General features: G+C 46.9%; 1 protein-coding gene across 1 annotated transcript in view; it reads right to left on the bottom strand.

The window, feature by feature from the left end:
* Nucleotides 1–867: 867 nt before the first annotated feature.
* LOC132388025 (NACHT, LRR and PYD domains-containing protein 3-like) overlaps nucleotides 868–24765 on the bottom strand; it is a 56298-nt gene continuing 32400 nt past the window's right edge. The window contains exons 9-13 of the mRNA XM_059960366.1: nucleotides 21979–23716; nucleotides 7318–7404; nucleotides 2130–2300; nucleotides 1120–1287; nucleotides 868–955 (exon numbers count right to left, since the gene is read on the bottom strand). Coding sequence (XP_059816349.1) covers nucleotides 868–955; nucleotides 1120–1287; nucleotides 2130–2300; nucleotides 7318–7404; nucleotides 21979–23716 — 2252 coding nt within the window. The remainder of the gene's footprint in view (nucleotides 956–1119; nucleotides 1288–2129; nucleotides 2301–7317; nucleotides 7405–21978; nucleotides 23717–24765) is intronic.

Genomic DNA, 24765 nt, shown 5'->3' with positions numbered 1-24765 from the left:
ATGAAACGTCGGTGTTCCATTCCCATCGGGAGCTCAGTGGTCTCACGTGTGATACTATCGTCAATTCTATCAGTCTGCGGGGATCAATTAGCCAGGAAGGGGCTTTGGTGGAGATGAGATCCTGGGCATCCGACCTCCCTCAGCCTGGAGCTGAGACGCTACTGTGTCAGTGTGAGGAGCTCCGACCCACTGTTGCAGTGCACAGGGTGCGGGGGGCAGCAGAAACCTCAAATAAAACTCGAGTCCGGCACCAGGACAGGAAGTTACCGCGGTTTATTGATTTCATCATGACAAATGTAAATTAAACAATGGGTGAGCTGCTGACGTGCGGGAATAAATAAACTGACCCGACTCATTCACAGTCACCCACAATTAACTGATCGGCGACAACGAGTGACCGGATGAATAATGAGTCCCGTTTCTCACCGTCACTCTGCACCGGGGAACCGATGATTATAAAATCACACTTCAGGGCCGTGTCCCGGATCGCTGCAGATCCAGGGTCATTGCCGAGGGATTTGTCAATTTGACATCATTATATCGGCCAGACTGCACCGTCCTCAGCAAAGGGAGCAAAAGGATTCTGTCACGGGATAACCCTCGGGCTCTTCCTGTCTGGGTAATTCTCTCGGGTGTCACGTGGGAGTCCCGAACACGCACACCCCGCCGGACAACAGGCGGAAACACGTCACTGCGGGACCGCTCCGAGCGACGCACAGAGCGAGACCTGAGCCACTTCCGTTAAAACCGTTGGGAATCACACCGGGCGCGCGGCCATTAAAGGTAAGGGCGGGAGTTAAAGGGGAGGCGGGGAATCGGCCAAAATGTTCCCATCCCGCGGGTGGGGATTTTCACACATTCAGATGTTCACAGATCCACTCTCAGTCCGGGTCTGAGTCCCTCCAGAGGTCCCAGTTCCTTCCTCCCGGTCTCACTGAACCGATTGTCCTCCAGCCTGAGACAGATGGAAGAATAAAGATGAAATAAACAGATCACACAACAGTGTCAGTAACAGGGGACCGGGGTTAATGTTTCAACAACACTCACAGACAAATATCACCAGACAACCTGCCGATCCGCTGATATTTTATCACATTGAACATTAACACAAACACTTACTCGATCGACTCCAGACTCGGGAGGGTCAGTATGAGGAGGCGGATAGCGGGGGCAGATCGATCTGTCAGCGAGTTTGAGGTCAGGTTCAGCTGCGTCAGTGATGGTTTTGTACTGAGTGCGGAGACGAGATCCTCGGCACCAGAATCTGTGAGACCGACACCCCACAGCCTGGAGATGAGAGAGAGTGAGGGTGAAGGACACAGAGAGACAGGAGATGGTACAAATCCCCAGTGTTTATCAGTAACACAATTACTGATCACATTAATGTTCAGTGTCAGACACCCAGTGACTGTAAACACAATCTCCCACAGCCTGGAGATGAGAGAGAGTGAGGGTGAAGGACACAGAGAGACAGGAGACGGTATAAATCCCCAGTGTTCTGTGGTGAACTATGTGCCTGTCTGGACACGCCCCCTGCTGACTGCTCCTGTGGCTCCTCCCACAGGCCCCTGTATAAAGGCGATCTGAGGCCTGACGCTCGGCCTCAGTCTCCAGGTCATAGTATGATGGACACTCACTCCTGGTTCCTTCTTCCAGTCAATAAAAGCCGATATCTCGCCTTACATCTCAGTGTGAGTTATTGATGGTGCATCATGTTTATCAGTAACACAATTACTGATCACGTTAATGTTCAGTGTCAGACACCCAGTGACTGTAAACACTCTCCCACAGTCTGGTACTTACTGCAGTGTCTGTATTTTACACTCCGTGTTCCTCAGAGCCGCAGACACCAGTTTCACTCCTGAATCTTCCAGTTTATTATCACTCAGGTCCAGCTCCGTCAGTGATGGGTCTGTAGTGAGAGCGGAGGCGAGATCCTCGACACCGGAATCTGTGAGACCGACGCTGAACAGCCTGGAGATGAGAGAGAGTGAGATTGAAGGACACAGAGAGACTGGAGATGGTACAAATCCCCAGTGTTGATCAGTAACACAATTACTGATCACATTAATGTTCAGTGTCAGATACCCAGTGACTGTAAACACAATCTCCAACAGTCTGGTACTTACCCCAGTTTCTGTATTTTACACTCCGGGTTCCTCAGAGCCGCAGACACCAGTTTCACTCCTGAATCTCCCAGTTCATTACCACTCAGGCCCAGCTCCGTCAGTGATGGGTTTGTACTGAGAGCGGAGGCGAGATCCTCGGCACCAGAATCTGTGAGACCGACACCACTCAGCCTGGAGATCAGAGAGAGAGAGAGAGAGAGGGGGGGGGGGTGTGAAGGACACAGAGAGACAGGAGACGGTACAAATCCCCAGTGTTTATCGGTAAAACAATTACTGATTTTTTTTCCTCAGCACGACTGCGCAAGTCGGCCAGTGAAAACAGCGAGAAGAGTTTAAAAGGAAGACAGATTTACAGAGCGAGCGTCAGAGGAGCAGGAGACAGAGTAGGAAGGCTTTGGCTCAACGGGGCTTCGGCGATAAAGGGTCGAGGCGAGGTAGGTTATCTGTTTACAATACAGACAGAGAGTATGTGTGTGAGGCTGGTTTTCTGTGCTCTGTGTCAGATGTGGGAGATCCTGGAGACTCCCAGCCTCCTGGCCGGCAACATCTACACCCGGTGTGTCGAGCTGCAGCTCCATAGGGACCGAGTTAGGGAACTGGGGATGCAGCTCGATGACCTTCGTCTGGTCACGGAGAGCGAGGAGAGAGAGGAGTTACAGGCAGGTGGTCATACCTGAGCCATGTGAGACTGAAGAAGTGGTTCAGTCAGGAGAGGGAAGGGCAAGAAGCAGGTACTAGTGAATACCCCTGTGGCTGTACCCCTTGACAATAGGTACTCCTGTTCTAGTACTGCCGGAGTGGGGGCGTCCTAAGGGGGGTGGGGTGAAGCAACGGTGGACGTGCCTGTGGCACAGAGTCTGGCCCTGTGCTCCAGAAGTGCAGGGAATGGAAGAGGATGGCAGTAGCGATAGGGGATTCTGTCGTTAACGGGTCAGACAGGCGAATCTTTGGATGCAGGAATGAAACACATGAATGACAGTAGTTTGCCTCGCAGGTGCCAGGGTCCCGGATTTTCAGATCGCGTCCAAGATAGCCTGCAGTGGGAGAGAGCACAGCCAGAGGTCGTGGTACATATTGGGACCAATAACATAGGTAGGAAAAGGGACGAAGTCCTGAAAACAGACCACAGGGCGTAAGGATGTAAGTTGCGAAACAGGAACGCACATGTAGTAATCTCGGGTTTACTGACTGTGCAACAAGACAGTGAGAATAGGAATAGGATGAGGTTAAGGATAAATGCGTGGCTGAGGGATTGGAGCAGGAGGCAGGGATTCCGATTTCTGGATCATTGGGACCTCTTTTGAAGCAGCTGTGACCTGCACAAAAAGGATGGGTTCCACTTGAATCCCGGGGGGGGGGGGGGGGGGGTGGGGGTGGGGTGCAATATCCTGCAGGGAAGGTTTGCTAAGGCTGTTGCGGAGAGTTTTAATAGAATTGCTCGGAGTTGGAAATGAACTGATGTGATGGAGGAAAGGAAGGTTGGCTCACAAATAGAGAAAATTTGGAGAGAATACGAAAGGGAGGATAGGCAGGAGATAGAGAAGGGACACATTCAGTCCAATCATTTGAGATGTGTCTATTTTAATGCAAGGAGTATGATGAATAACGCGGATGAGCGAGTGCGGATCAGCTCTCTTGGAGCTATGATGTTGTGGTCATTAGAGAGACTTGGATGGCTCAGAGGCAGGAATGGCTACTTCATGTGCCAGGCTTTAGATGTTTCATAAAGGACAGGGTGGGAGGAAAAAGTGGTGGGTGCGTGGCACTGTTAATCAGAGATAGTGTCACGGCTGCAGAAAAGGAGGACGTCATGGAGGGGTTGTCTACGGCGTCTCTGTGGGTGGAAGTTAGGACCAGGAAGGGGGTCAATAACTCTACTGGGTGTTTTGTATAGACCGCCCAACAGTAACAGGGACATCGACGAGCAGATAGGGAGACAGATTCCCAAAAGGAGTAATAATAACAGGGTTGTTGAAGTGTGAGATTTTAATCTCCCATATATTGATTGGCATCTCTTTAGAGTGAGGGGTTTAGATGGGGTGGGGTTTGTTAGGTGTTTTCAGGAAGGTTTCTTGACACAATATGTAGATAAGCCTATAAGAGGGGAGCCTGTACTTGATCTGGTATTGGGAAATGAACCTGGCCTGGTGTCAGGTCTCTCAGTGCGAGAGCATTTTGGAGGTAGTGATCACAATTCAATCTCTTTTACCATAGCATTAGAGAGAGATAGGAATAGGCAAGTTAGGGAAACCTTTAATTGGAGTATGGAGAACTATGAGGCTATCAGGCTGGAACTTGTCAGCATAAATTGCAAACAGATTTTCTCAGGGAAACGTACCGAAGAAATGTAGAAAATATTCAAGTGATATTTGCGTGGGGTTCTGAGTGGGTACGTTCCAATGAGACATGGAAAGGATGGTAGGGTACAAGATCCGTGGTGCACAAAGGCCGTTGTAAATCTAGTCAAGAAGAAAAGAAGAGCTTATGAAAGGTTCGAAACACGAGTTAATGATATGAATCTGGAAGATTATAAGACTGGCAGGGAATAGCTTAAGAATGAAATCAGGAGAGCTGGAAGGGGCCATGAGAACGCCTTGGCGGACAGGATTAAGGAAAACCCCAAAGCATTCTGCAAGTATGTGAAGAGCAAGAGGGTAAGATGTGAGAGGATAGGACCAATCAAGTGTGACAATGCAAAACTGCGTATGGGACAGGAGGATATAGCGGAGGTATTTAATGAATCATTCACTTCAGTATTCGTGACGGAAAACGATCTTGGTGTTTGTAGGGATGACTTGCAGTGGACTGCAAAGCTTGAGAATGTAGATATTAAGAAAGAGGATGTGCTGGAGCTTTTGCAAAGCATCAAGTTGGATACGTCACTGGAACATGATGGGATGTACCTCAGGCTACTTTTGGAAGCGAGGGAGGAGATTACTGAGCCTCTAGCAATGAACTTTGCATCATCAATGAGGATGTGAGAGGTTCTGGAGTATTGGAGGGTTGCGAATGCTGTTCACTTATTCAAGAAAGGGAGTAGGGATAGCCCAGGAAAGTATAGGTTAGTGAGTCTTGCTTCAGTGGTTGGAAAGTTGATGGAGAAGATCCTGAGAGGTAGGATTTATGAATATCTGGAGAGGCAAAATATGATTAGGAATAGACAGCATGGCTTTGTCAAAGGCAGGTCGTGCCTTACGAGCCTGAATGATTTTCTTGATGATGTGACTAAACACATTGATGAAGGTAGAGCCGTAGATGTAGTGTATATGGAATTCAGCAAGGCATTTGATAAGGTACCCCATACAAGGCATTGAGAAAGTAAAGAGGCATGGGATCCAAGGCGTCATTGCTTTATGGATCCAGAACTGGCTTGTCCACAGAAGACAAAGAGTGGTTGTAGATGGGTCATATTCTGCATGGAGGTTGGTGACCAGTCGTGTGCCTCAGGGATCAGTTCTGGGACCCCTAGTCTTTGTGATTTTTATAAATGACCTGGATGAGGAAGTGGAGGGTAGTGTTAGTAAATTTGTTGCTGACACAAAGGTTAGGTGTGTTGTGGATAGTGTGGAGGGCTGTTAGAGGTCACAGCGGGACACCGAAAGGATGCAAAACTGGGCTGAGAAGTTGCAAATGGAGTTTAACCTATATAAGTGTGAAGTGGTTCATTTTGGTAGGTCAAATATGCTGGTAGAATATAGTATTCATGGCAAGACTTGGCAGTGTGGATGATCAGAAAACATAGGACACTCAAAGCTGCTATGCAGGTTGACTCTGTAGTTAATAAGGCACACGGTGTATTGGCCTTCATCAGTCGTGGGATTCAGTTTAACAGTCGAGAGGTAATGTTTAAGAGTTGAGAGGTTATGAGGGGGATAGATCGAGTTGACGTGGATAGGCTTTTTCCGTTGAGAGTAGGGGAAATTCAAACAAGAGGACATGATTTGAAAGTTAGGGGGCAAAACTTTAAGGGTAACACGAGGGGGAATTTCTTTACTCAGAGAGTGGTGGCTGTGTGGAATGAGCTTCCAGTAGAAGTGGTAGAGGCAGGTTCGGTATTGTCATTTAAAGTAAAATTGCATAGGAATATGGACAGGAAAGGAATGGGGGGTTATGGGCTGAGTGCAGGTCGGTGGGACGAGGTGAGAGTAAGCGTTCGGCACGGACTGCAAGGGCCAAGCTGGTCTGTTTCCATGATGTTATAGTTATTTGGTTATATGTTGCAGCTATATAGGACCCTGATCAGACCCCACTTGGAGTACAGTGCTCAATTCTGGTCTTTTCACTATCGGAAGGACATGGAAACCATAGAAAGGGTGTAGAAGAGATTTACAAGGATGTTGCCTGGATTGGGGATCATGTCTTATGAGAATAGGTTGAGTGAACGTGGCCTTTTCTCCTGGAGAGACAGAGGATGAGAGGTGACTTGGTAGAGGTGTACAAGATAATGAGAGGCAATGATCATGTAGATATTCAGAGGCTTTTCCCCAGGGCTGAAATGACTAGCACGAGAGGACATAGTTTTAAGGTGCTTGGAAGTAGGTACAGAGGACATGTCAGGGGTAAGTTTTTTTCCGCAGAGAGTGGTGAGTGCGTGGAATGGGCTGCTGGCGGCGGTGGTGGAGGCGGACACGATCGGATCTTTTTAACTCCAGGATGGCTGCATCGAGCTTAGAAATATAGAGCACTATGGGTAAAACCGAGGTAACTCTAAGGTAGAAACATGTTCAGCACAGCTTTGTGGGCCGAAGGGCCTGTATTGTGCTGTATGTTTTCTATGTTTCTTTGTTTCTACTGATCACATTAATGTTCAGTGTCAGACACCCAGTGACTGTAAACACAATCTCCCACAGTCTGGTACTTACCACAGTTTCTGTATTTTACATTCCGGGTGCCTCAGACCCGCAGACACCAGTTTCACTCCTGAATCCCCCAGTTTATTATAACTCAGGTTCAGCTCCGTCAGTGATGGGTTTGTACTGAGAGCGGAGGCGAGATCCTCGGCACCAGGATCTGTGAGACCGACATTCTCCAGCCTGGAGATGAGAGAGAGTGAGGATGAAGGACACAGAGAGACAGGAGACGGTACAAATCCCCAGTGTTTATCAGTAACACAATTACTGATCACATTAATGTTCAGTGTCAGACACCCAGTGACTGTAAACACAATCTCCCACAGTCTGGCACTTACCACAGTTTCTGTATTTTACACTCTGGGTTCCTCAGAGCCGCAGACACCAGTTTCACTCCTGAATCTCCCAGCTGGTTTCGCCCAAGTCTAAACACAAACAGACAAATTGATGAATAAAGTGATTCAAACCGTGAGTTTGGGGGAATTTCTCTCGTTCGGATATTTCAGGAAACGTTAAACCTTTCAGTAAATCACTGATCGGAGTTCCCATCACTGTCAATGTCAAGATCCCAGAGGAAGAAGGCAGATGGGGAACAGTGATCCCACTGGAGAAATTGGGATGGGGAAGAAAGATACCCACAGGAGGAAAGGGAGTGGGGAAGATAAATGCCACAGGAGGAAGGGAATGTGGGAGTAACATCCCACAGAAAAAACTTGGATGAGGAAGAGCGATCCCACAGGAGGAAGGAGCATGGGGAAGAGAAACCGGCAGGGACAGGGAAGAGAGATCATACAGGTGGAAGGGGGATGAGAAAGTGAGATGCCACAGGAAGAGGGGAATGGGAACAGAGGCCTAACTGCAGGAAGGGGGATGGTGAAGAGAGATCCCACCGATGGAAGGGAGATGGGGAAGAGATAGATCCCTGAAGAGGAAGGAAGATGTAGAAGGGAGATCACACAAGGATGGGGAAACAGAGATCCCACAGGAGTATGTGGGATGGGTAAGAGAGACCCCACAGAAGGAAAGGGTGTGGGGAAGAGAGATTCCACAGAAGGAAGTCAGATGGACCAGTGATTCCGAAGGAGGAAGGCGGATGGCGAAGAGAGATCCCTAAGGAGGAAGGCGGAGTTCGATATTAAGGTACAGCATATTAAAGGAAGTGATAATATGCTCACGGATTGTTTATCTAGATGCTGAATTGAGTGGATAACTGCATTACACTGTAGAAAAAAAAGTTTGGTGTTGTGTTAGATTCTAACACCCTGCAAGACTCTGTATGAATTCGTTTTTTCCCGATGGTAAAAAAAAACGCCCTGAAGAAAGGGGGTATTACGTCCGTAGCCCCCTCCTTTGTGAAAATCGCCAGATCACTGTTGGGTTGAGTCGAAAGGGGGCCCAAGTCAGGAGGGGGAGACGTGCAGGATGTCAAGTTTCTCCCCCCCCCCCCCATAGCGATGCAAAGCTACGGGACATGGCCATTGTCGCTTGGAGACAGATTTGTGGATTGAGATACTCTGCTACGTGAATGCCCTCGGGCAAAGTGGGCTGGTTGAGGGAGAGATTGCATCACCCCCAACCTGATTGACATCTACGACCCTGCGAGTCAGAATAAAAAAGGGGCTGTAGGAACAACCCCTCAGTCGCACCAGAAGAAACGTTAAGCGACCACGTAACAGCAGGAAGTCATCTGAAGGAAGCCACGTGCGTTCGATTCCGTGGCTGGAATCGGTGACTGGAACCACGGAAAACAGCTTTTAGCTAACAACGGGGAAGCCCGCTCCCCTGACTCAACGGATTGGCATCTTAAAAGACCTGGGGCAAGTTTATACTACATCACTTTTAAACCCAACAACGCTGCAGCTTGAACGAACTGATGGTGACTTGCCTTTCCATCGGACAATACATTATCCCCTAGACAACGATAGAGATATTTCTTATCGGTTATTATTATACCCGCGCTTAGATTTAGTATTGACGACGTATATTATCTGTATGTTTGCATTAACCTTATTTTTGTGCCCTTTATCAATAAATACTTTTAATAAATAGTACCATCAGACTTCAACGGACCTCCCTATATTTGCTGGTAACTGATCCAGTTACGGGAATTTCGTAACAACAGGAAGTGGGGGTGATGGGAACAGAGACCCTCAGGCCGAAGTTGGATGTGGAAAAGAGATCCCACAGGAGGAAGGGGGATGGTGAAGAGAGTTCCCACAGGAGGAAGGGGGATGAGGAAGAGAGATCCCACAGGGACTGTGGGGATGGGAACAGAGGTGGCACAGGAGAAAGTGGGATAGGGAATCACATTCTTCTTCTGGGATCTCCCTTCCACATCCCCCTTCATGATTTTACATCACTCGTCCATCTGACCTCCTCCTCTGAGCTCTCTCTTCACCGTACCTCTTCCTGCTGTTGGGCCTCTGTTCCCATTCCCCTCTTCCTGTGGCATCTGTCTTTCTCGTGTCCCTTCCTCCTTATTGATCTCTCTTCCCCATCCCACTTCCTCCTCTGGGATCACACTTCCCTATCCCCCTTCCTCCTGTGGGAACTCTCTTTCCCATCCACTTACTCCTGTCGGGCCTCTGTTCGAATACCCGCCACTTCCTGTCGGATACAACACATCCTGTGGGGTCTCTCTTCAGAAGGAGGGGGAAAGGGAAAGGGAGATCCAACAGCAGGAAGGATGGGACAAGAGATCCCACAGGAGGAAGGGGGTGAGGAAGAGAGATCCCACAGGAGGATGCCGGATAGGGAAGAGAGATCCCACAGGAAGAGGTGGGATGGAGAAGAGAGATCATAGAGGAGGATTGGTGACGAGTCGGAGTGATACCTCAGGAGGAATGGGTTTGGGAAAGAGAAATCCCACAGGTTGAGGGGGCATGAGAACAGAGGACCCACAGGAGGGAGGGGGATGGGGAAGAGAGATCCCACAGGAGGAAGCCGGATGGATGAGTGATCCCACAGGAGGATGCCGGATAGGGAAGGGACATCCCACAGGAGAAAGTAGCATGAGGAAACGAGATCTCACAGGTGGATTGCTATCCGTGCTATGCGCCAGTGAGGCTAGAAATAGGAAGATAATGCAGCTAAATACGTGGCTGAGGGGATGGTGCATGAGGGACGGGTTCATGTTTCTGGACAATTGGGCTTTCTTCCAAGGGAGGTGGGACCAGTTCGAATTGGACAGTTTGCACCTGAACTGGAGGGGGACTAATACCCTTGCCGGTAGGTTAGCATGTTCTGCTCCGGGGGTTTTAAACTAGATTGTAGGCGGAGGGGGAAGAGTGTTAGAGCAGATAGTGAAGTGGAGGAGGATAAAGGTCATGCGAAGACTACTTTGATAAACAGATATCAATGGTTTATACGTGAGAGGAATGTTCTCAGCTGCATCTATTTCAATGCAAGGAGTATTGTGTGGAAGGCAGATGGGTTTGGGTTGTGGATTGGCACATGATGATATCGACGTAATTGCTATTAGTAAGACTTGGTTGCAGGAGGGGCAGGACTAATAACTATATAACCATATAACAATTACAGCACAGAAAAAGGACATTTTGGCCCTTCTAGTCCGTGCCGAATGCTTACACTCTCCTAGACCCACTGACTCATACTTGGTTCATAACCCCCCATTCCTTTCCTGTCCATATACCTATCCAATTTTACGTTAAATGACAATACCGAACCTGCCTCTACCACTTCTATTGGAAGCTCATTCCACACAGCTAACCCTATCTGAGTAAAGAAATTACCCCTCATATTACCCTTAAACGTTTGCCCCTTAACTCATGTCCTCTTGTTTGAATCTCTAGTATTCTCAATGGAAAAAGCCTATCTACATCAACTCTATCTGTCCCCCACATAAGTTTAAATACCGCTATCGTCCCCCCTCAACCTTCTATGCTCCAAAGAAAAAAGACCTAACTTGTTCAATCTTTCTCTGTAACTTCGATGCTGAAACCCAGGTAACATTCCAGTAAATATCCTCTGTACTGTCTCAATTTTGTTGACGTCTTTCTTATAATTTGGTGACCAGAACTGTACACAATACTCCAAATTTGGCCTCACCAATGCCTTGTACAATTCTAACAATCCATCCCATCTCCTATTCTCAATGCTCTGATTTATAAAGGCCAACATACCAAAAACTTTCTTCACCACACTATCCACATGAGATTCCACTTTCAGGGAACTATGCACCATTATTCCTAGAACACACTGTTCTATTGCATTCTTCAATGCCCTACATTTTACTATGTATGTCCTATTTGGATTATTCCTATAAAATGTAGTACCTCACACTTATCAGCATTAAACTCCATTTGCCATCTTTCAGCCGACTCCTCTAACTGGTCTAAATCTCTCTGCAAACTTTCAAAACCTACTTCATTATCCACAACGCCACCAACCTTAGTATCATCTGCATACTTACTAATCCAATTTACCACCCCATCATCCAGATCATTAATGTATATGACAAACAACATTGGACCCAGTACAGATCCCTGAGGCACACCACTAGTCACCGGCCTCCAACCTAACAAGCAGTTATCCATCACCACTCTCTGGCATCTCCCATCCCGCCACTGTCGAATCCATTTTACTACTTCAGTATTAATAACTAAAGATTGAATCTTCCTTACTAACCTTCTGTGCGAAGCCTTGTCAAGGGCCTTAATGAAGTCCATATAGAAAACATCCACTGCTTTACACTCGTCAACTTTCCTTGTAATCTCTTCAAAAAATTCAATAAGGTTTGTCAAACATGACCTTCCACGCACAAATCCATGATGACTGATCCTGTCTATCGAGATAATTATATATACCATCTCTAAGAATACGTTCCATTAATTTACCCACCACTGACGTCAAATTGACAGGCGTATAATTGCTAGGTTTACTCTTAGAACCCTTTTTAAATAATGGAACCACATGAGCAATACACAAATCCTTCGGCACCATCCCCGTTTCTAATGACATTTGAAATATTTCTGTCAGAGTCCCTGCTATTTCTACATTAACCTCACTCATGGTCTAAGGGAATATCCTGTGAGGCTCCGGAGATTTATCCACTTTTATATTCCTTAAAAACTCCAGCTTCATGTTCCGGGGTTCCATTGTTTTAGACGTGATAGAGGTGAAGGTTGAAAGAAGCAGTGGCATTACCAGTAAGGGAGAATATCACAGCTGTGCGTAGATGGGACAGCCCGGAGGGCTCGTCTACAGACGTCATATGGGTGGAGCCGAGGAACGGGAAAGGTGTGATCACACTAATAGGGTTGTATTATAGACCGTCTAATAGGCAGAGAGAATTGGAGGAGCAAATCTGTAGAGAGGTAGCAGACCGATGTAAGAAACAGAAAGTTGTAATCGTAGGGGATTTTAAATTTTCACATATTGACGGGGACGCCCACTCTGATAAAGGGTTAGATGGTGTGGAGTTTGTCAAATGTGTTCAGGAAAGTTTTCTAAATCAATATATTGAGCTAACAACAAGAGAGGGTGCAGTGCCTGATCTCTTATTAGGGAACCAGACAAGTCAGGTGACAGATGTGTAAGCAAAATTTTGGGGTCCAGTGACGATAATGTCATTAGTTTTAAGATTGGGATAAGTTGTTTTCTGGCAAGGATGTGTTCAGTAAGTGGAACGCCTTCAAGGGTGAAATTTTGAGAGTGCAGAGTTTGCATGTTCCTGCCAGGATTAAAGGCAAAGTTAACAGGCAGAGGGAACCTTGGTTTTCAAGGGATATTGGCGATCTGGTTAAGTAGGTGTTTAGCAGCTATAGGCAACAAGGGACTCTTCTATACTTGAAGAGTATAGAAAATGTAAGGGAATGCTAAAGAAGGAAATCAGGAAGGCAAAAAGAAGACATGAGGTTGTGTTGGCAAATAATGTGAAGGTAAACCAGAAGGGTTTCTACAAGAATATTGAGGGTAAAAGGATAGTAAAGTACAAAATTGGTACCCCAGATGATTAGAGTGGTCGTCTATGTGTGGAGACTCACGAGATGGAGGAGATCTTAAACAGTTTTTTTTTTGCATCAGTGTTTACTCAGGAAACTAGCATAGCGGATATGGAATTAAGGCAAACAAACAGTTGTGTCATGGAACATATAGAGATTAGAGAGGAGGAGCTGCTTGCAGCCTTACAGTGAATAAAGGTAGATAAATTCCACGGAACTGAAATGATATTTCCTCCGACCTTGAGAGAGACTAGTGTAGAAATTGCAGGGGCCCTGGCAGAAATATTTAAAATGTCCTTTGCCACGGGTGCAGTGCCGGAGGATTGGAGGTAGCTCATGTTGTTCCGTTCTTTGCAAAAGGCTTCAAAAGTACACCAGGTAATTACAGACCAGTGAGCCTGACATCAGTAGTAGGTAAACTATTGGAAGGTGTTTTGAGAGATCGGATATACAAGGATTTGGATAACCAAGGGCTGTTTGTGTGTGGTAGATCATGTTTAATGAATCCTATTGTGTTTTTCGAGAAAGTTACCAAGGATGCATAATAAGGAAAGGCTGTGGATGTTGAATGCATAGACGTTAGTAAAACATTTTAAAAAGTCCCACATGGGAGGCTAGATCAGAAAGTTTTGACACTCGGTATCCATGGAGAGGTTGTAGATTGGATTCGAAATTGGCTGTGTGGGAGAAGACAGAGAGTGGTAGTGGATGATTGTTTCTCAGACGGAGGCCTGTGACTACTGGTGAGCCTCTGGGATCTGTGCTGGGACCATTGTTCTTTGTTGTCCATATCAATGACCTAAATGGTAATGTGATAAATTGGATCAGCAGCTTTACTGACGGCACTAAGATGGAGGCGTTGTGGACAGCAAGAAAGGCTTTCAAAGCTTGCAGAGGGATCTGGACCAACTGGAAGAATGGGGCAGAAGATGGGAGATGGAATTTATATCATATAACTTATAACCATTAAACCATTAAACAGCACGGAAGCAGGCCTTTCCGGCCCTTCTAGTCCGTGCCGAACGCTTACTCTCATCTAGTCGCACCTACCTGCACTCAGCCCATAACCCTCCATTCCATTTCTTTCCTGTCCATATACCTATCCAATTTTACTTTAACTGACAAAATCGAAACTGTCTCTACAACTTCTACTGGAAGCTCGTTCCACACAACGACCACTCTCTGAGTAAAATAAAATCCCCTCGTGTTAACCCTAAACTTTTGCCCCTTCACTCTCAACTCATTCCCTCTTGTTCCAACCTCCCTTACTCTCAATTGAAAAAGTATATGCAGGTCAACTATTTCTATCCCCCTCATAATTTTAAATACTTCTATCAAGTCCCCCTTCAACCTTGTACGATCTAAAGAATAAAGTCCTAACTTGTTCAACCTTTCCCTGTGACTTAGGTGCTGAAACCCAGGTAACATTCTAGTAAATCTCCTTTGTATTCTCTCTATTTTGTTGACATCTTTCCTATAATTCAGTGACCAGAACTGTACACAATAAACCAAATTTGGCCGCACCAATGCCTTGTACAATTTCAACATTACATCCAAACTCCTATACTCAATGCTCTGATTTATAAAGGCCAGCATACCAAAAGCTTTCTTCACCACCCTATCCACATGTGATTCCACCTCCAGAGAACTATGCGCCATTATTCCTAGATCACTCTGTTCTACTGCATTCCTCAATGCCCTACCATTTACCATGTATGTCCTATTTGGATTATTATTTCCTAAGTGTAGCACCTCACACTTATCAGCATTAAACTCCCTCTACTATTTTTCAACCCACTCTTCTAACTGGCCTAAATCTTTGAACAACAAGCTTTGAAAACTTTCAATATCTACAACGCCACCTATCTTAGTATCAATTGCATACTTACTAATCCAATTTACTATTGCATCATCCAGATCATTAATGGATATGACAAACAACATTGGAACCAGTACAGATCCCTGAGGCAGACCACTAGTCACCACTTAAATGCAGAAAAGTGTGAGGAGTTGCATTTTGGCATGACAAATCAAGGTAGGACATACTCAGTAAATGTTAGGGCACTGATGAGTGCGGAGGAACAAAGGGATCTGAGAGTTCAGATACATAATTCCCTGAAAGTAGCATCACAGATAGACAGGGTTGTAAAGAAGGCTTTTGGCATCCTGGCATTCATAAATCAAAGTATTGAGTATAGGAGTTGAAATGTTATGATGAGGTTGTATGGGACATTGGTGAGGCCAAGTTTTGAATATTGTGCGCAGTTCTGTTCACATAACTATAGGAAGGATATCAGTAAGATTGAAACAGTGCAGAGAAGATTTACTAGGATGTTGCCCGGTCTTCAGGAGTTGAGTTACAAGGAAAGATTGAGCAGGTTAGGACTTTATTCCTTGGAGCACAGAAGAATGAGGGGAGATTTGATAGAAGTTTACAAAATTCTGAGGGGTATAGACAGGGTAAATGCGAATAGGCTCTTTCCGCATAGATTAGGAGAGATAAATTACAGGAGGACTTGGCTTCAGGGTGAAAAGGGTTCAGGTTCAGGTTTAGGGGGAAATTCTTCACTGAGAGAGTGGGGAGAGTGTGGAACGTGTTGCTATTTGATGTAGTAGATGTGGACTCAAGCTTTAAGAATAAATTGGATAGATGCATGGATGGGAGAGGTCTGGAAGGTTATGGACTGGGTGCAGGTCAATGGGACAAGAAGAATAAAGTTTCGGCACAGAGCAGAAGGGCCGAAGGTCTTGTTTTCTGTGCGCTGGAGTTTTATGATTTTACGATTCTCTGAAGGGATGTGGGGAGGAGAATTCACTCAGTCGGAAGGGCCAATGGGAAGAGAGATCCCACAGGAGCAAGGAAGATTGGGAAGGGATCTCCCACAGGAAGATGTGGGAAGGGGAGAGATCACACCAGAGGAAGGGGGACGGAGGAGAGAGCCCAGAGAAGGAAGTGGAATGTGGAAGAGAGGTCCAACAGAAGGAAGATGATGGGAAAGAGAGATCCCATAGAAAGAAAGCTGGTGGGGAAGATAAATCCAACAGAAGGAAGGGTATGGGGAAGAGGTATTACATAGGAAGAAGGGGATGGGGATGTGAGATCCCACAGGAGGAAGTGCGATCGGGTAAAGAGATGCCAGAGCAGGAGAGTGGATGAGAAGAGATATCCAATAGCAGGAAGGTAATGGGCAAGAAAAATCCCACAAGGAGGATGTGGAAGAGAGATCCCACAGGATGAAGTAGGATTGTGAAGAGAGATCACATAGGAGGAAGGAGCATGCGGAAGAGAGATTCCACAGGAGGATGTGGGATGGGTAGGAGAGAGCGCACAGAAGGAAGGGGGGGGGGAAGGTGAATAGAGAGCACACAGAAGTAAGGGGGTTGGGGAAGATATATCCCTAGGAAGAAAGATGGTGGGGAGATATCACACAGTTGGTAGGAGAATGGGGAAGAGGCATTCCACAGAACGAAGGCGGATGGGAAAAAGAGATCCCACAAGAGGATGGGGAATGGGAAAGAGATCCCATAGGAGGAAGGGGATTGAGAAAGAGAGATCCTACAGGAGGAAGGGGGAATGGGAAAGAGATCCCACAGGAGGAAGGGGGATGGGGAGAAGTGATCCCTCATGACGAAGGGGGATGAGCAAGAGAGATCCCACAGGAGGAAGGGGGATGGGAAAGAGAGATCCCACAGGAGGAAGGGGGATGGGAAAGAGAGATCCCACAGGAGGTAATTGATGGGGAGGAGAGAGCGCATAGGAGAATGGGGAATGGGAAAGAGAGATCTCACAGGAGGAAGTGGGGTGGGGAGAAGTGATCCCACATGACGAAGGGGGATGAGCAAGAGAGATCCCACAAGAGGAAGGGGGATGGGAAAGAGAGATCCCACAGGAGGAAGGGGGATGGGAAAGAGAGATCCCACTGGAGGAAGGGGGATGAGGAAGAGAGATCCCACAGAAGGAAGGGGGATGGGGAAGAGAGGTCCCACAAGAGGATGGGGAATTGGGAACAGAGATGTACAGGAGGAAGGGAAATTGGGAAGAGAGATTCCATAAGGAATGGGAACAGAGCTCCCACGGTGGTCAGGTGGATGAGGAAGAGAGATCCCACAGGAAGAAAGGGGTAGGGAGTTTAAATCTCACTGGAGGAAGGGGGAATGCGGAAGAGAGATCCCACAGGAAGAAAGGGGTGGGGAGGTTAATTCGCACAGGAGGAAGGGGGATGCGGAAGAGAGATCCAACTGCAGGAAGTTGATGGGGAAGAGAGATCCCACAGATGGAAGTGGAATGGGAACAGAGGCCCCAGAGGGTGAAAGGTGATGCGGAATAGAGATCCCATAGGAGCATGGGGGTGGAGAAGAGAGATTCCACTGTTGGAATGGGGATGGGGAAGAGAGATTCATCAGGATGAAGGAAGCCGGTGATGAGAAATCCCACAGGAGGAAGTTGTATAGGGAACCGAGTGCCCACAGGAGGAAGGGGGAAGGGTAGAGAGATCTCACAGGAGCAAGGGGTATGGAGAAGAGAAATTCGACAGCAGGAAGGAATGGGGAAGGGAGATCGCACAGAAGGAAGGGGGATGGGAATGAGAGATACCACAGGAGGAAGGTGGATGCTGAGGAGAGATCCAACAGTTGGAAGAAAGTTGGAGTGGGAGCAGAGAGCCCAGAGGATGAAAGGGGGATGGGAAAGCGAGATCTCACAGGTGGATTGCTACCCGTGCCACATGTTCGTGAGGCTAGAAATAGGAAGATAATGCAGCTAAATACGCGGCTGAGGGGATGGTGCATGAGGGAGGGGTTCATGTTTCTGGACAATTGGGCTTTCTTCCAGGGGAGGTGCGACCAGTTCGAATTGGACAGTTTGCACCTGAACTGGAGGGGACTAACATCCTTGCCAGTAGGTTAGCAAGTTCTGCTCCGGGGGTTTTAAACTAGATTGCAGGGGGAGGGGAGCCAGAGTGTTAGAGAAGATAGTGATGTGGAGGATGATAAGGATCATGCGTGGACTGCTTGTATAGACATATATATATATATATATAAGTTTTGTCCGTGATAGAAATGTTCTCAGGTGCATTTATTTCCATACGAGGAGTATTGTGGGTAAGGCAGATGAATTTAGGGCGTGGATTGGCACGATAATGATATCGACATTATTTCTATCAGTAAGACATGGCTTGCAGGAGGGGCAGGGCTGGCAGCTTCATGTTCTGGGTTTCCATTGTTTCAGACGTGATAGGGGGGGGGGGGATGAATGGGGGAGGAGTGGCATTACCAGTCAGGGAAAATATCACAGCTGTGCTTAAACGGGACTCCCCGGAGGGCTCATCTACGGAGGCCACATGGGTGGAGCTGAGGAACGGGAAAGGTGCGACCACACGAATAGGGTTGTATTGTAGACCGCACAATAGTCAGAGAGAATCGGAGGACCAAACCTGTAGAGATTTAGCAGACCGATGTAAGAAACAGAAAGTTGTAATAGGAGGGGATTTTAACTTTCCACATATTGATGGGGTCTCCCAATCTGAGAAATGGTTAGATGGCGTGGAGTTTGTCAAATGTGTTCAGGAAAGTTTTCTAAATCAATATATTGAGGTACCAACGAGAGAGGGTGTAGTACCTGATCTCCTATTAGGGAACCAAACAGGTCAGGTGACAGAAGTATTTGACAGATGTATTCCAATTCTGTGGAAATGAGAGAAGATCTGGGAAGAGTGGATTGGGATAAGTTGTTTTCAAGCAAGGATGTGTTCAGTAAGTGGAACGACTTCAAGGGTGAAATTTTGAGAGTGCAGAGTTCACATGTTTCTGCCAGGATTAAAGGCAAATTTTACAGGCATAGGGAAACTTGGTTTTCAAGGGATATTGGCGATCTGGTTAAGTAGGTGTTTAGCAGGTATAGGCAACAAGGAACAAATGAGGTACTGGAAGAGGATAGAAAATGTAAGGGAATACTGAAGAAGGAAATCAGGAAGGCAAAAAGAAGACATGAGGTTGTGTTGTCAGATAATGTGAAGGTGAAGCGAAGGGTTTCTACAAGTATATTGAGAGTAAAAGAATATTAAAGGACAAAATTTGTACCCTAGAAGGTCAGAGTGTTCGTCTATGTGTGGAGCCTCACGAGATGGGGGAGATCTTAAACATTTTTTTAAATCAGTGTTTACTCAGGAAACTGGGATAGCGTATATGGAATTAAGGGAATGAACAGTAGTGTTATGGAACATATATAGATTAAAGGGGAGAAGGTGTTTGCTGCCTTACAGCGAATAAAGTTACATAAATCCCCCGGGCCTGACATGATACTTCCTCGGAACTTGAGCGAGACTGGTGTAGAAATTGCAGGGGACCTGGCAGAAATATTTAAAATATCCTTAACTATGGGTGCGCTGCCGGAGGATTGGAGTGTAGCTCATGTTGTTCCGTTGTTTGAAAAAAGGCTCTAAAAGTGCACCACGTAATTACAGGCCAGTAAACCTGATATCACTAGTAGGTAAAGTATTGGATGGTGTTCTGAGAGATCGCATATACAAGGATTTGGACAGCCTAGGGCTGATTAAAGATAGTCAGCATGGCTTTGTGCCTGGGAAATCATGTTTAATGAATCTTGTAGTGTTTTTCGAGGAATTTACCAAGAAGGTAGATGAATAAAAGGCTGTGAAGGTTGCCTATATGGACTTTAGTAAGGCCATCAGAGGCCATAAGATGTTAACTCAAAAGGTTCAGACACCAGCTATCCATGTAGAGATTGCAAACTGGATTTGAAATTGGCTGTGTGGGAGAAGGCAGAGAGTGGTAGTGGAAGATTGCTTCTCAGACTGGAGGACTGTGACTCGTGGTGTGTCTCAGGGATCTGTTCTGAGGTAATTGTTGTTTTTTGTTTAAATCTATGATCTAGATTCTAGATGATAATTTGATAATTTGGATCAGCCTGTTTGAGGATGACACTAAGATGGAGGCGTTGTGGACAGCGAGGAAGGCTTTCAAAGCTTGCAGAGGGATCTGGACAAACTGGAGAAATGGGCCAGCAAACGGCAGATGGAATTTAATGCAGACAAGTGTGAGGTGTTCCATTTTGGAAGGACAAATGAGGGTACGGCATACACAACAAATGTTAGGGCACTGAGGAGTGCGGAGAAACAAAGGGATCGGGGAGTTCAGATACATAATTCCCTGAAAGTGTCATCACAGGTAGAAAGGGTTGCAAAGAAGGCTTTTGTCATCCTTGCATTCATAAATCAAAGTATTGAGTATAAGAGTTGCGATGCTATGGTGAGGTTGTGTAAGGCATTGGTGAGGCCAAATTTGGAATACTGTATGCAGTTCTGGTCACCTAACCACAGGAAGGATATCCGTAAGTTTGAAAAAGTGCAGAGAAGATTTAATAGGATTTTGCCGGGTCTTCAGGAGTTGAGTTACATGGAAAGATTGAACAAGTTAGGACTTTATTCCTGGAGCGCAGAAGAATGAGGGGAGATTTGATAGTTTACAAAACTCTGAGGGTACAGACAGGGTAAATGCGAATAGGCTCTTTCCACATAGATTAGAAGAGATGAATTACAGGAGGACGGCTTCAGGGTGAAAGGGGAAAAGTTTAGGGGAGCATTTGGAGGAACTTCTTCACTCAGAGGGTGGTGAGAGTATGGAACGAGCTGCCATCTGATGTGGAAAATGTGGACTCACTCTTAAGCTTTAAGAACAAATTGGATAGATACATGGATAGGAGAGGATTGGAGGGTTATGGACTGGGTGCAGGTCAATGGGACTAGCGGAATAAGGATTCGGTACAGACTAGCAGGTCCGAATGGTCTGATTTCTGTGTTGTAGTTTTCTATGATTTTATGATTCTATGGAAGGATATGGGGAGGAAAGATCCCGTAGGCAAAAGGGGGATGGGGATGTGGAAGAGAGATCCCGAAGGAGGAAGCGGGATGGGAAGGGATCCCACAAGAAGAAGGAAATGGGGAAGGGAGATCCCACAGAAGGTATGGGAGTGTGGAAGAGAGATTCCACAGCAGGATGAGGCATGGGGAATACATATCCCACAGGAGGAAGGGGATAGAGAGAGAGATTAAACAGGATGTAGGGGGAAGTGGTTGAGAGATCGGTCAGGAGGAGGAGGCATGTTGAAGAGAGTTCCCACAGGAGGATGTGGGATTGGTAAGAGAAATCACACAGGAGGAAGGGGGTTGGGGAAGAGAAATTCCACAGGGGCATGCCAAAGAGAGATCAGACAGGAGGAAGTCGATGGGTGAGAGAGATCCCACAGGAGGAAAGGGGATAAGGATCCGATAGAAGGAAGGGGGATGGGGAAGAGAGATCTCACAGGAAGGGTGGGTGTGGGAAAGACATCCCACAGGAGGATGAGGAACGAGTAATAGAGAGCGCACAGGAGGAATGGGGATGGGGGCGAGATTCCAAATAATGGAAGGCGGATTGGGATGAGAGGTCCCACAGGTGGATTCCAAGGGTAAACGATAATCCTACAAGACGAGAGGATGCAGACAATTTTGTGCGTGTATGTTGGGTCTGAACAGAGGCCCAGAGGAGATGCGCCCTCGCTCTTTGCGTATCTGGAAGTGAGCAAAGTCACGCACGGGGAATGGCAGTAGGAGGACAATCTCACAATGGTATTTCATTCCTTCTCACTGGGACAGTCTGCTGATGGTCTCTTGTCCCTCACCGGGAAGGGGGTGTGAATCTCTGACCCACCTGCTGCAGTCAGTGTCGGTCTGGGTGTCAGTCACAGTGAGAAGGAACATTGTCAATGGACGTGTCACAGGCAGTGAGTATCACGGCCATTCCTGTGATTTACTACCATTAAACCAATGGTCGTTGTTCACTGATCTGATGAAGTCTCCAACATCCCTTCACAAGGAACCACAGAACCCTCCCGTCCTTGGGGAATTACTGACCGATCCCCTGGGCATTTGTCACAATTCTTCACAATCTGATTTACTACAAATTTACTGAAATTCCTTTACATTGAAACAACACAATGAGACAGTTTCACAGTTCAGAGTGAGAGATAAATCAAGTTACCTCAACTCCTGGCTCTTGTGCAGCCCGGGTCCCAGCCGTTGGATTCCTTCACACTGAATGTGGCAATTCTGCAGGTTGAGGTGTTTTATTGTGTCACTGAGTCCGATGACATGAGACAGGACAGCGCAGTCAATCGGGGTCAGTGTCATTCCACTGAATGAAAGTGTTTCCACAGATTCCAGTGCGGCCTGAGCCAGTCCACGATTCTGAGACTCAAACAGGTAGTGTAATGTGTTCAGGAGGCTCCTTTTACCAGCTTCACTCCCCATGTTTCCACTTTGGCGTTCAACCTCCTCCTTCACCCAGTCAATCACCCGGCAGGTTGTTTGATGAGGAAATGGACCCAGAAACTCCTCCAGGCCCCGAGTTGTCATTGGGGAGGAGAGACCAGCAACAAAACGGAGAAATACCTCAAATCGCCCATCTGTCGTGTTGTGGGCTCCAGTGAGGAATTTCAGGATATCCCCGGGATGTGGATTCAGGAATTGTGCCACTGCAGCTACAAACTCTTGGATCGTGAGGTGTGGGAATGTGTACACCACGCTCCGTGCAGAATCCTCTCTCTCCAAAAGCTCCATCAGGAACCCGGACAGGAACTGGGAAGGCTGCAGATTGTAGTTGATCAAATCTCCATCTGTAAACACAATCTTCTTCTCGGACACTCCTCTGAAGGCCATCTGACCAACCCTGAGTAACACATCACGGGGGTTCTCAATCTCACGACCGTGGTTTTTCAGGATGTGGTAAATATAGTAGGAGTACAGTTGGGTGATGGTCTTGGGAACTCGCTGCGGGTCCCTGACTCTTTGTGTGAAGAAGGGGCCCAGTGCCAGAGCGAGGATCCAGCAGTAGGAGGGGTTGTAGCTCATGGTGTACAGGATCTCGTTCTCCTTCACGTGTTTGAAAACAGCTGCCGCCACCGTCTGATCTTCAAAATGTCTGATGAAGTATTCCTTCCTTTCCTCACCAACAAATCCCAGGATTTCAGCCCAGACACTGATCTTAGCCTTTTCCAGTAAATGTAACGCAGTGGGACGGGTGGTCACCAGCACTGAACACCCTGGGAGCAGCTTGTGCTGGATTAAACTGTACACAATGTCAGACACCTTACACTTGAATGCAGGATCTGTGCATGTGGACTGAGGTTCCGTGTCTTTCTGACTGTCAGCAAAATCAATTGTGTCATTGAATTCATCCAAACCATCAAATATAAACAGCAATCCCTCTGGGTTCTTCCAGACCTCTCTCAGTATGTTCCCAAAGTAAGGATACTGATCCAGAATGAGTTCCTTCAGGTTTATTCTGCAGTTAATGGAGTTTAAATCCCGGAATTTGAAACTGAAGATAAACTGGAATTGTTGGTATATTTTCCCCGTGGCCCAGTCATGAACAATCCTTTGTACCATTGTTGTTTTCCCGATCCCCGGGACTCCGGCCATTGCTGCCGAACTCACAGATTTGGATTTACTCCGAGTAAAGCTGCTGTGGAACAGCTGATCCATCCGGAGTTTTTCCAGGTGTCCACGGAGATGTTTTTCTCTCCACTCCTCGTGGTCTCTGCCTCTTGCCAGCAGCTCATGCTCCACCAGTCTCCGATCTCGAACAGTAGAAATGACCGTGAGCTCAGCGTATCGATCAACCAGCTGGAAAACCTTCACCTTCTCCCTCATCAGGATCGTGTTCACTCTCAGTGTTTCAGTTTGTGCCCGCAGAGCCTCCTTGTGTTTCTGTTGAACATCTTCCATGGGAACAAACAGTGGACAAACTGTTAGATGCCTCAACGCTGAACTCAGTATCTAAGCACGCAAGAGTTATCTCAAAGCCATTGCATTAATAGATTCATCAATGGATATTCGTACAGTAAAGTCAATTTGATTAAAAGACTCCTGACTGGACAGAAAGGCGTGGTCTAGATAAACACCAGATCATCACATTTCCGCATTAACTGTGTTGTGAAGGTGAGAATTTCCCTGGTAGTTTACTGACCCCAGATTGTCCCGTACTCGTCAAACTCCCACGACTGCCACAAATATAATTGTTCCTGTGGATGAAACTTTTAATCCCTTATGTTGATGTGGTGTATAGACATAGTAAAGAGGGTAGTGAGAATTCTACCAAAGGAACGTGTCAGGGAATCACAGCTTCCCCCTCCTAGCATCACTAATTCAAAATGCAAAGAGGCAGCTTTGCTGATCAGCACCTACACTGTGGGTGACTGGTTGGGGTGTGCGGGATCTTAAAGTGTGTTCGAACCCTTTCATGGGTGTGTGGGGTCTCGCAGTGTGCCTGGACTGTGTATGGGGGTCTCACAGTGTGACAGCATATTGACGGTGTGTGTAGATTTTCACAGCATGAGAAGGGTGTGTGCTGTCTCTTTCTGTGTCAGGACCTTGTTAGGGATGCGTGGGGTCTCACAGTGTTTCCCGACACTGTCAGGGGTGTGTGGGATCTCATACTGTCTCAGGAATCTGTCAGGGGTGTGTGGGTTCTCACAGTGATTCAGGACCCTTTCAGGGCTGTGTGAGGTTAACGTGTGTCAGGACCCTGTCAGGAGTGTGTGGGGTCTCACAGTGTGACAGGACCCAGTCAGGGGTGTGTGGGGTCTCACTGCGTATCAGAACCTTGTTACGGGTGTGTGGGGTCTCACAGTGTATCAGGATCCTATCAAGGTGTGGGGTCGCACATTGTGTCAGGACCCTGTCGGGGTGAGTGGGATCTAACAGCGTGTCAGGGCCCGAAAACGAGTGTGTTGAGTCTCGTCGGGTATCGCGATACTCCCAGGGTGTG

This window comes from Hypanus sabinus, unplaced genomic scaffold (genome assembly GCF_030144855.1).
Source record: "Hypanus sabinus isolate sHypSab1 unplaced genomic scaffold, sHypSab1.hap1 scaffold_251, whole genome shotgun sequence".
Classification (NCBI taxonomy): Eukaryota; Metazoa; Chordata; class Chondrichthyes; order Myliobatiformes; family Dasyatidae; genus Hypanus; species Hypanus sabinus.
Note: the sequence above shows the minus strand (reverse complement) of the source record. Positions and strands in the feature narration are given on the sequence as shown.